Source organism: Odocoileus virginianus, chromosome 7 (assembly GCF_023699985.2).
Source record: "Odocoileus virginianus isolate 20LAN1187 ecotype Illinois chromosome 7, Ovbor_1.2, whole genome shotgun sequence".
Lineage (NCBI taxonomy): Eukaryota > Metazoa > Chordata > Mammalia > Artiodactyla > Cervidae > Odocoileus > Odocoileus virginianus.
The window spans coordinates 32645606-32656129 of record NC_069680.1 but is presented as its reverse complement, the minus strand read 5'-3'; the positions used below and the strand labels follow the sequence as shown (position 1 = coordinate 32656129).

Here is a 10524-nt window from a genome sequence, read left to right as displayed (position 1 = left end):
CTGGCACCTCATGCTCCTGGTTGTCAGCCGCTGAGTCGTGTCCGACTCATACGCCCCTGCTGCCTCCCACATCTCATGCCAAGAGCCAAGTTAGGAAACCTGCCGGAAAGGGAATTCTGGAGAAGTAGTTCAGCCCAGCCTCGCTGACACATCACGGAGCCAGCTCAGCACCTGTCAGACGAGGAAAGGGCTGACTGGCTGCTGAGCAGGCAACCGAAAGCATCCGTACTAGAGCTGCGAAGAGTTTCACACGGGTTTTAACAAAAGATGGCTTTGGGTTTCTGCTGTGGTCGAACCAAGGGAGGTCATTCAGACCAACCCTTCCACGAACACCGGAGGCAGGGAAATTTTCCACATGCGTGCTGTACGTCAGTACTAGAGTTTATTCTGTACATTCTTAGAAGAAAGTATGGGTGAATTTTGCTCTTAGGCTCAGAAAGGATTTCTTAAACAGGATATAAAAGCAATAACCATAAAAACAAATGTTGATAAATTCACTACATTAAAAGTACTCTTGTTTGTCTAAAAGACACCGTGAAGAAAATTCAAAATTGAGCCCCAAACAAGAGAAGATATTGCCAATGCTTATATCAAATAAAAATCAGTTCCACAATATATAATCTAATATATATGCAGAATACAAAAAGAACTATATTTCCATTTAAAAAATATTAAGATAATAGTTACATTTAGATCAACAGGCAAAATATACAAACCAACAATTCCCAGTAGAGGAAGAAAAACCAGTCAATAAAGATAGAAAAGAGGACTTCCTTGATGGTACAGTGGATAAGTGTGCGAAGTGCAAGTCGTTCAGTTATGTCCGACTCTTTGTGACCCCATGGACTGTATAGTCCATGGAACTTTCCAGGCCAGAATACTGGAGTGGGTAGTCTTTCCCTTCTCCAGGGGATCTTCCCAATCCAGGGATCGAACCCAGGTCTCCCACATCGCAGGCGGATTCTTTACCAGCTGAGCCACAAGGGAAGCCCTGTGGATAATCCACCCGCCAATGCACAGGGCACAGTTTCCGTCCCTGGTGGGGGATGACTCCACGTGCCTCAGAGCAGCTCAGCCCGTGCACCGCAACCGCTGAGCCCTAGAGCCTGCAAGCTGCCACCAGTGAGCCGAGCACCCAGAGCCCGTGCTCTGCGACAGGAGGAGCTGCCGCAGTGAGCGGCCCGTGCTCCACAACTAGAGAGGAGCCCCCACTCTGCGCTGGAGGACACCCTCGTGCAGCAGCGAAGACCCAGAGCAGCCAAAACTACGTAAAACAGATAAACGAATATAGCAGTGTGTACTTGTCAAAAAATTTCTTTTTTAAGTTATACAAAGATGCTCCACTTCACCAGCAAGCAGGGAAATACAGTTTTATCCAAATGAGACACCACTTCACCCTTGCTCAGTTGGCAAAAATAAAGAGGTCGGGAAACCTCCATGTTTGTGCCTGTGGCTCATTCTGCTATCACGGTGTCTGTCGGCCCTTGGGGCGTGTGGGAAGGCACCGGCTCTCCTGTGTCGACTGGACTCCCACGTACAGTGACCCCACGTTCCCCTCCGGAGTCTCACAAACAGAGGTGCATCAGGACAGGTGGGTGGAGATGTTCACAACAGCCTCCCCCACTTTAGCAAAATCTGGAAAGGACCCCAAAGGCCGAGACAGGAGAAAGCCATGAAATGAACCAGCACTAGCTGCACGCAATGAGAATGGGTCTTAGAAACAGCTTTTGGTGGAAAAAAAAAAAGCAAATTCCAGGAGACCATAGAGTCTGAAACTTTTTTATACAAGAAAACTAAATAAGTTGTGAATAGTAGGATTCTAAAACGGCAGAAACCAAGAGTCGGTTGGCCCGTGATCTGAGCTGGGGGAGCAGGAGATAGGGTGCACGTGGCTGGTGTTGAGGGTTGGGTTGTGTCCCCCGATCGGAGTCCTGATCCTCAGACGTGCCTTACGTGGAGACAGGGTGTTTAAAGAGGAGATTGGTGTTAAACACGGTCACGGAATGGCCCTTCTCCAGTGTGACTGTCCTTACAGGAAGAGGAGATCAGGACACAGTCACGCAGAGGGACGGCCCGTGAGGACGTGAGGAGAAGTCTGCAAGCCAGGAAGGAACCGGCTCTGCTCACTCCTTGAAGTGGGACTTCCAGCCTCAGATGGTGAGAAAATAAATCCCTGTCACTTAAGTGCCTGCTCTTCAGTCTTTGCTACAGCGGCCCCAGGAATGCATGCAGTGGCGGTCCGAGGGCGGGGATCCCCACCCAGGGTGGGGGTGCTGGTGAAGTGGGCGGCTCCTGGGTGCTGTCTCGCTCTTACCCGTTTGTGTGTTGTGGGTGCCACTGTCTGCATCCTGTTCCAGGAGGGAAGGGGTGGGGGCAGAGCTGAGCATCTGCAGCCTGTCTACTTGTGGCGGGGGGGGGCTGTCCTGACACCCCTTCCTGCCATCGCCTGGGCCTGGGGGTCGTTCTTGGAGGTAGGCAGGGTCTTTCCCATGCTCTGGCTGAACCTCGGGCACTTACCTGCCTCCCAGGCCCTCTCTCCTTCACCTGTGGAGTGGGGTGGCCACGAGAAGCTTTGGAGGGCAGCTGTGAGTCCGGATCACGGTGAGAGGCAAGGGTGCTGCCCAAGGGGCCAGAAACGGGCAAGGGTACATCTGGTGATGCGAGGAGGCGGTGTCGTCACCCCAGTGTCGAGAGCAGAGAGGTGTCTGCGGGCTGGGCACGGGTGGGCGGAGGGCCTGGACTTACGCCGGCTCTGCCCTCCGCCCTCCGGCCGCCTGCCCCCTCCAGGCAGGTCTAAGGGGACACAGGAAAGTGGGGACCCCCCCCACAACACGACACTAGAACACAGGTGATTTTTCCCCGGGGGCCTTTCCAGGGCCACAGACCCAGCAGGCTCACAGTCTGATGAGAACTCAGCCGTAACTGTGATACTCGCTGGCCCCCGGCCTGGGTCTGACACCCGTGAGTGCTCCGTGCTGGCCTAGCAGGCCCCGCAGTGTCACCGCGGTCTCATCTCCGCGCCTGGCAGGCCCCCCGTCTGCTGGACCTGCCCAGCACCTGCAGTGAGCCGCTTTCTACTCCAGGCCCTGGCCCTCCCCCCAGTGCTGGGTGCCCGGCTGAGGGGTGGCCAAGGCCCTCTGAAGCACGTGCTGCCTGCTGCCTGCAGAGACCTACCCCAGCCCGGAACTTGGAAGCAAACACCCAGCTGCTGGTGAGAAACCTCTTGTGTGCACCCCCGCAGGTGCGCCCCGTCCAGGGCCGGTGGCCTCCCCCACAGATGATACTTTCCAGGGGCCTGAAAAGGACTGGCTTTGGGCTGCAAGGCTTGCCTTAGGATCGGAGCTCCAAAAGGAGTCAGAGGAAGATCCACTTTGAAGAGGATGGGGGACAAGTACAGAAACCTAGACGGTTCAGAAAATTGGCTTGGCCCTTTCTTCTAAAGATTTCAGGAGAAATTGTATAGAACTGTCTCAGAATAAGGGTTCTCCCCCAGAATCTTTCCTCCTCACGTGGTCCTCACCTTCGACAAGTCAGCTGCAAGTACACATTCCTGTTCAAGGGGAGGGAAGCGTGGCTCTGGGGGTTGCTGAAGGCAGAGCATCAGGCCGCAGAGAACCTCTCAGGCCCTGAAACTGGGTGGACTCTTCCCTGCTGAACTCTGGACTTATTTGGAACAGAGAGCTCTTGATTTCTTCCAGTGTCTCCCTTTAGGAATGGAAACGTCTGTCCTATGCTTGTCCCACCATAGCATTTTGGAAGCAGATAACTTGTTTCTAGAGACACAGCTCAACCAATGGAGAACTTTGTGTCAGGCTGGGTCAAACCTGGAATCTCACTCAGACCCGAGTTACCCAATGGGTCTTGTACTTCTGAGCTGATGACATTTAGACGAGATTTTTGGACTCAGAGTCGAAGCTCTAATGGTGAGACTTTGTGGATGCTGGGATGTGGTGAATGTATTCTGCAAGTGGGGTGGGCTTACATTTGGGGACCAGGCAGTGGACTGTAGTGGGTTTAGTGGTGGCCACCCCCCCAAAAGATATGTCCACCTGAAACCTGCGAATATGACCTTATTTGTAAAGAGGGTAATTAAGTTAAAGATGGTATCATCCTACATTAATGTGTTCATATGCTTAGTTGTGTCCGACTTTGTGACCCCATGGACTGTGGCCCGCCAGGCTCCTCTGTCCCTGGGGTTTCCCAGGCAAGAATACTGGACTGGGTTGCTATTTCCTTCTCCAGGGGATCTTCCCCACCCAGGGATCGAATCAGTGTCTCTTGCATTGGCAGGTGGATTCTTTACCACTAATGCCACACAATCATCCCACATTAAGGTGAGTCCTAAGTCCCATAAAAAATGTCCTTTTTTTTTAACAAAAAAAATTTATTTATTTGGCTGTGCTGGGTCTCTTAGTTTCAGCATGTGGGACCTAGTTTCCTGACCAGGGATTGAACCTGGACCCTCTGCATTGGGATTGCAGAGACTTAGGCACTGGACCACCAGGGAAGTCCCACAGATGTCCTTGTAAGGGAAGAAAAGGGGAGAAGACACAGATGGAAAGGTGGCGTGATGATGGAGGTAGAGCTTGGGGCGATGCCTCTGCAGACCGTGAGATACCAGGAGCCTCCAGGAGCTGGGAGAGACGTCTCAGGACCTCCAGAGGGGACCACCTGCGACATCTTGATTTCTGACTTCTGGGCTCCAGAACGGGAGAAAACGCCTTTGTGTTGTTTTGCCCACGAGTCTGTAGTCCTTTGTCACGGCAGCCCTGGGGGGGAAAGTGGTGCACTGGGTGTCTGACCAGGCTGAGCGCTGACTGTGCTGTTGCCTGGCACCATGACAACAGCGGGGAAGGGTTCCTCCAGCGGTCGTGGGGCTCCTGTTCTCCGCGGTGTGTGTTCCTCTCCTGGTTCCTGCTTTCTGGAGTCACATGACCTCAAGAGTCAGTACTGTCACCAGGCAACCCAGCCAGCCAGCACCTGGCCCCCACATCCTTGCTCCCACGTGGCCTTTGTCCCGTGTCCCGCCAGGGCTCAGTCTGATGGCCCTGTGGTCAGGGATGACCTGGTTTTCCACTTCCTGCTGGAAAGGGGACTCATGGGTTCCCCCACATATGTGGGCAGCTCTGACTGGACTCCTATTTGAGCTTGTTTCCTGTTTTCCAGGGTCCGTTCTGGTATGTTTCCCAGCAGGAACCAGTGCATTCAAATTGAGCAGTCTGAGGGGAGATTAATAACAGGGACCATTTACAAAGGTGCAGGCAGCGTGTTAATTTCAGAATGAGGCTATAAGACAAGGTACAGGTGAGAACTGCAGACTGCTAACAACCGCATCCTCTCGGGAAGCACAGCTTTCTGGATGAGTTACAGGCTGACGCACATTTATGCTGGGGTTTCAGGAGCTGAGCCGTGAGTATAAATCAGACTCCCGCCGCTCTGCACAGGCCCTGTCTAAGCGGGCCCCCGCCATCCCCCAGAGACACTGACCACTTTCTGTCCTCGCACACTAGCTCGTTTCAATCTCAGGGACGGTGTCCTCACAGCTCCTGGGCTCCAGGCCTTCACCAGGTCACCAGCTGGGACCCCTGCAGACCAGCCCAGCTGTGGTGGTGCCGTGACCATGCGCTGCCCAGGATCTGGGGCGGGTGCTCCAGGGGCGGGCTGACTGGGACCCGTTTCTCTGGTGACTGCAGCACCCGTAGTGTCCTGTCATTGGCAGAGCAGGGGGACGGCCCTGTCCTCATCCCGCCCACGTGCCTGTTCCACATGGGCATCCCTGGGCACACGGATGCTCTGCTGACCTCCCTGCCCCCTCTCCGTTTGCAGGTAAGTCCCTCCCAGGCCCCGAGAGCACCACAGGGCCCCCCGGGGGTGCGGTAGCCTGGTCTCCTCTCCAGTAAGCAGCTCGCACCCCCCTTTCCTCTGTCTCTCGCCCACTCTGCACCTCGTGCTCTCAGCCTGCCTGGAATGGCTCCCTGCCTCGGAGCACCCCCCTTTCAGAAACATTCCTGCACTCACTGCTGCCTGGGGAGGCTGTCTACAGAGCCCTTTGTCTTAGCTGGGAGCCTTCAACAGGCCCATTGGGAGACAGGGCTTGCCAGAGGGGTTGTGTTCAAAGAGCTGGGGCAGCTCCATGGAAGCAGGCTCAGCCCGGAGCCCAGGGAACTCGCCTCCCTGGGGTTGGACTCAAGGTAGGATGCACAGCCACGTTATGCTGTGGCAAGTGCACCCCAAACCTCACTGGCTTCCCACAGGGGCCGAGTTCTCCCTTGTTCTGCTCTTCCATTGTTGGTTGGAAGGTGGTCCCCCAGTGATCCCGACTCCTTCTGAGCCAAGGGGGCGTGTGTGGCCAGTCTGGACACTGGCCCTAAAGTGTGGCTCAGAAATGACCCAGATCACCTCTGCTCACCTTGCGTTGTTCAAGCAGCCCAGACTGGTAAAGGGGCTCCACTGAATTTCAAAGGTGGGATGGGGGACAAGCCTAGTCCTACCGCGGAGGAAGGAACAGCCAAGACTGAGGGACACAACCGGCGGGGGCAGGGCGGCTCCAGGGGCGGACAGGGCCAGGATGGCTGAAGGGTGTCCACGGAGGAACGGGGGCCTCCGGGGGGAGAGATTCGCAGGTCCCCGTGTCCCAGCTTGCAGGTCGGGTAGGTGGTCCACCCTCATCCAGGTGCAGCAGAGTCCCTTTCGGGACTTCCTGGGGGAGGAACCTAAGGAGGTGAAGGCTTCCAAAAGTCAAAGTCAGAGAACTCAACAAAAGCAAGCCTTCAGTGACCAAGTGTCAGGCACGCAGGCTGGGCGGTACCGGGAGCCATTTCGTGGGCCTTCCGCCGTGCTTTACCGGCGAGGTCTCTCCTGGCCCTGCGATAGGGGGGCGGGGGAAGCGGCAAGGAGGTCAAACCGAGCCTCGACACCCCCACTCCTCGCGCAATACGCCGCACACGGCTCCAGGGCCGGCCCGAGGCGCGGACATGCTCCGGGAGCTTCTCGTCCCGTCCCGTGCCCGGCCGGCCGCACTGAGAGCCGGACCGGAGACCCAACCACAGCGACCTAACCAGGGGACCCCAGGGCGCGGGCGCGGGTGCTCAGCGTCGCCGCGACCCCGAGCGCGCCCGTGCGTGCGTGTGCGCGCGATCTCGCCGCGGGGTCTGGGCCGGACGCGCGGGGAGGGGCTCCCGCCCAGGGCCCTCTCCCGCCACGGGCCCGCTCCCGCCGCGCCCCTCTTTCCCTGCGGGCCTGGTGCAGCCGCAGCGCTGAATCGGTGCCGGACGCGGGGCCGCAAGGCGGCGATCTGGCCTTGGCCTCCGCACAGCCATTTCCCACTGCCCCTTCGCGGGTTCCGCGCGCGGCCTCGCCAAACTCAGAACCGCAGGATGAGGTTTAAGGCGCCCCAGGAAGGGCGGCAGCAGCTCGCGGGCCGCCTTTATCCACCAAGGCCAGAGGGATCCCTTTCTTGTCTTCTGTCTGTGCCGCCGCGGCGCTGTGTGCGGCACCCGCCCCTGAGTGGTGGGCGGTGGGTACCCAGGGCCGCCGGAGGGCTCTCGCTCCGGCCCCGCCCCGGCCATTGCCCCGCCCCGGACCCGTCAGGCCCCGCCCCTACACCAGGCCCCGCCCCTACCACAGGCCCCGCCCCGGCCCCGCCCCGAGCTAGCTCCGTTCCCGCGCTAGCTCCGCCCCGGCTCCTGCCTGCCGGCCCCGCCCCTGCCCGCCCCCCGCGCTAGCTCCGCCCCGGCTCCTGCCTGCAGGCTCCACCCCCGCGCACTAGCTCCGCCCCGGCTCCGGTCTGCCGGCCCCGCCCCTGGCCTTCGCCCCGCCCCAGTTCCTGCCTTCCGGCCCCGCCCTCGAGATGTCTCCGCCCCTAACTGGCTCCGCCCCGGCTCCTGCCTGCCGGCCCCGCCCCGGCCCCGCCCAGGCCCGGCCCCCGGCCCTCGCAGTCGGCGGAGCTGACCGGGCTGCGGGAACCCGGGAGCGCCGAGCTCCGGGCGCAAGGCGGGCGCTGCCTGTCGTTCCCGCTCCCGCTCCCCGCCCGGTGGGCGGGCCATGCCCCGGACTCCGGCCGCGGTGCGCATTCCGGCCCGGCCATGAGGAGCGGCCCCGAGCGCAGGGGCAGCAGCGCCGCGGCGCCCCCCGGCTCGCCGCCCCTCGGCCGCGCGCGCCCTGCCGGCCCCGACGCGCCCCCTGCCCCGCCGCCGCCCGCCGCCGGCCAGCCCCGAGCCCGGGACTCCAGCGATGCCCGCGCGCAGCCGCGCCCCCTGTTTCAGTGGAGCAAGTGGAAGAAGAGGATGGGGTCCTCCATGTCGGCGGCCGCCGCGCGGAGGCCGGTGTTTGACGACAAGGAGGACGGTGAGAAGGGCCGCGCGGCGGGGACCTGGGGAGCGCACTGGGGCCCGCGCCGCTGGGGAGCCCGCGCGCTCTCGCAGGGGGGCTGCGGCGGGAGGGTTTCCGTGCGTCGGGGCACCAAGGTTCCCGGCGCGGGACGGCGTCCTGGGGCGTCTCGGTTTCCGAGGAAACTCGCGTACGGTGCCTGCGGTGCCCACGCGTCCCCCGTGTCCAGCCGCGGCGCGGCGGGCGGAGCAGGCCCTCCAGCTGTGGGGAGTGAGGGTCGTTGGCCCCCACTGCAGCCAGGGCGCTGTGTCTGCGGTTTCCTTTACTGTGCGGTGCGCGCACTCGGTTGCCCCTCTGCACCTGAGGGGTGCCGAGTTCGCCAGCGGAGACGCCCGACCACAGGTGGCGCGGGGGCCCGGCCCTCGGAGTTCTCAGTGCCGGCGACCGCGCCGCGTGGCTTCGGGCGTGCCCACCTTTGCACTCAGATGTGCGGTGGAGGCATGCCTTTGTGCAGAAAGCCTCCCTTTGGGAACTAGTTTGCCCTCAGGTCCCCCTGCAGGTAAGGCTAGTGACCTGGAGGTGGGTGCCGGTGGGAAGCAGGAGACCGATGCAGGCCTGCGGGCACGCCTCCCTGAGCCCTGCTGGGCACAGGCCTTTCCCTTAGCACCTCCGGGGGAGGTGGCAGTGCCCGCCCCGGAGCACCGTGACACTTCCACAGGCTAGCATGCAGCTCTTCTCTCAGATGTCATGCAGATAAGTTAAATGCTGTAAGATGACACATTTGATTTTTTTTGACATTTTCTTAAAATAGTAGAAACATGCATTTTTCATTTGTAGGCAGTCTGCAGCGGGTAGGATGGATCTTTTATAATTTTAGAGCACAGCTTAGCCAAGGAACCCAAGCTATTTATTTCTGATAAATAATTTAAGCACTATAGGAAATTACAATACTGTGACCTAAGGCCAGTGTTGTAGCCTGGCGGCGGTCCTCACAGAGGGAAGGGGAGCCTGCTGCCCGGCGGGGTGGGGGAGGTCTGGAGGAAGCTGGGTTCCAGTGAGCCTGGTCTCGGTCAGCGGGGAGGGGGCATGGGTGTCTGGACACGGTCAAGGGGCGAGGCCTTCAGGGCCGACCACGCCCGCACAGTGTGTTCTGGGGAGACCTGTCTTTGTGTTCTGAACTTTAGGGCACAACTTACCGCTGGGGATGTTTCATATGTTACATGTTTTTGAGTGTAAATATTCTGAGTGCAGAAAGCCCAGAGTGAATTAAGAAGGAATAAGGAAGCAGATTACACCTAGCTCTGGCTGCAGGGGCAGGATCAGAAAACGTCTGAGAAATACATCTGATTTCAGGACTCACCAGTGTCAGCCTAGAGCTGGCCGCTCTCGTATGTCTTTGCATTTTGCTCTCCAAGGTGGAAAACGTAGGCAGAGAGGCATTGATGTAGCCTAGTGGCTGCCTTCAGCTTTGAATGATCGAATTTTACTACCTGTTCAGAGTATTAGGTTTCAGAATCCAAGGAACATTAAAGAGGCAAAAAGAGCACAGAATCCATCTATGATTCTTGAGTCTGATTTGAGAATTACTTCACACGTTTCCCCCCCTCCGCCATCCCCGTTCGCCTGAAGCAGGACAGCAGAGGTGCCGGCTATTCTGGGCTGGTGCAGGTGGGAGCCGGCTTCAGCAACAGGTATGCGCTCTTCAGCACACGTGCCTGTCAGTCAGCGCTCATCCCTGGGCGCGGCGGCCAGCTCTCCAACCTGAACCACTCAGGATGAGACTTAGCTGGGCTTTGCTCGGTGAGATGAGAGGGCCGAGACTGACCCTGGGTCTGATCACCGTGGATGCGATCCTGGTTGGCGGCCACTTGGTTCCAATTTTATTCTGTTTCTGTGTCATTGTCAGGGTGCACCCGGCTCGGGGATCATAGTACGTGTTTGCAAAGAAAGTGTGTGCAGCTCTTGGCCTGAAGGCTGTGGGTTTCTTTACATGGAAAGAGCGGGCTTTGGAAAGGAGGGCCGGTCTTCCAGGAGGGCAAGGCTGCACCTCACCTTTCTCTCAGGGCGTGCAGCTGTCCTCCCCAGACAAGGTCCCGCACTTCCTCGGCCCTGTGCTGGGTGAGCCGAAAGAGGCGACGGTGCTGTGCTGAGGGCTTGCGTTTACTGGGACTGCCCGGTTGCCATGGTGACATGAGA

The 10524-nt window shown here is 59.0% G+C and overlaps 1 protein-coding gene and 2 long non-coding RNA genes across 4 annotated transcripts in view; 2 read left to right on the top strand and 1 right to left on the bottom strand.

The window, feature by feature from the left end:
• Positions 1-47: 47 nt before the first annotated feature.
• Positions 48-4128, top strand: LOC139036004 (uncharacterized). Of its 2 annotated transcripts, none has more exons than XR_011488687.1 (2): positions 48-2157; positions 3242-4128. It is a non-coding gene; the product is annotated as an uncharacterized lncRNA (long non-coding RNA). The 2 variants fall into 2 exon arrangements; XR_011488686.1 differs by having other exon boundaries at positions 2876-4128.
• Positions 4129-4363: 235 nt separating this feature from the next.
• LOC139036005 (uncharacterized) lies at positions 4364-7551 on the bottom strand. The gene is made up of 2 exons (XR_011488688.1): positions 6410-7551; positions 4364-5219 (listed from the first exon to the last, which is right to left on the bottom strand). It is a non-coding gene; the product is annotated as an uncharacterized lncRNA (long non-coding RNA).
• A 361-nt stretch (positions 7552-7912) lies between these two features.
• STK32C (serine/threonine kinase 32C) overlaps positions 7913-10524 on the top strand; it is a 75839-nt gene continuing 73227 nt past the window's right edge. Inside the window, exon 1 of the mRNA XM_070470515.1 lies at positions 7913-8346. Within this exon, the coding sequence (XP_070326616.1) occupies positions 8085-8346 (262 nt within the window). The 5' untranslated portion in view covers positions 7913-8084. The remainder of the gene's footprint in view (positions 8347-10524) is intronic.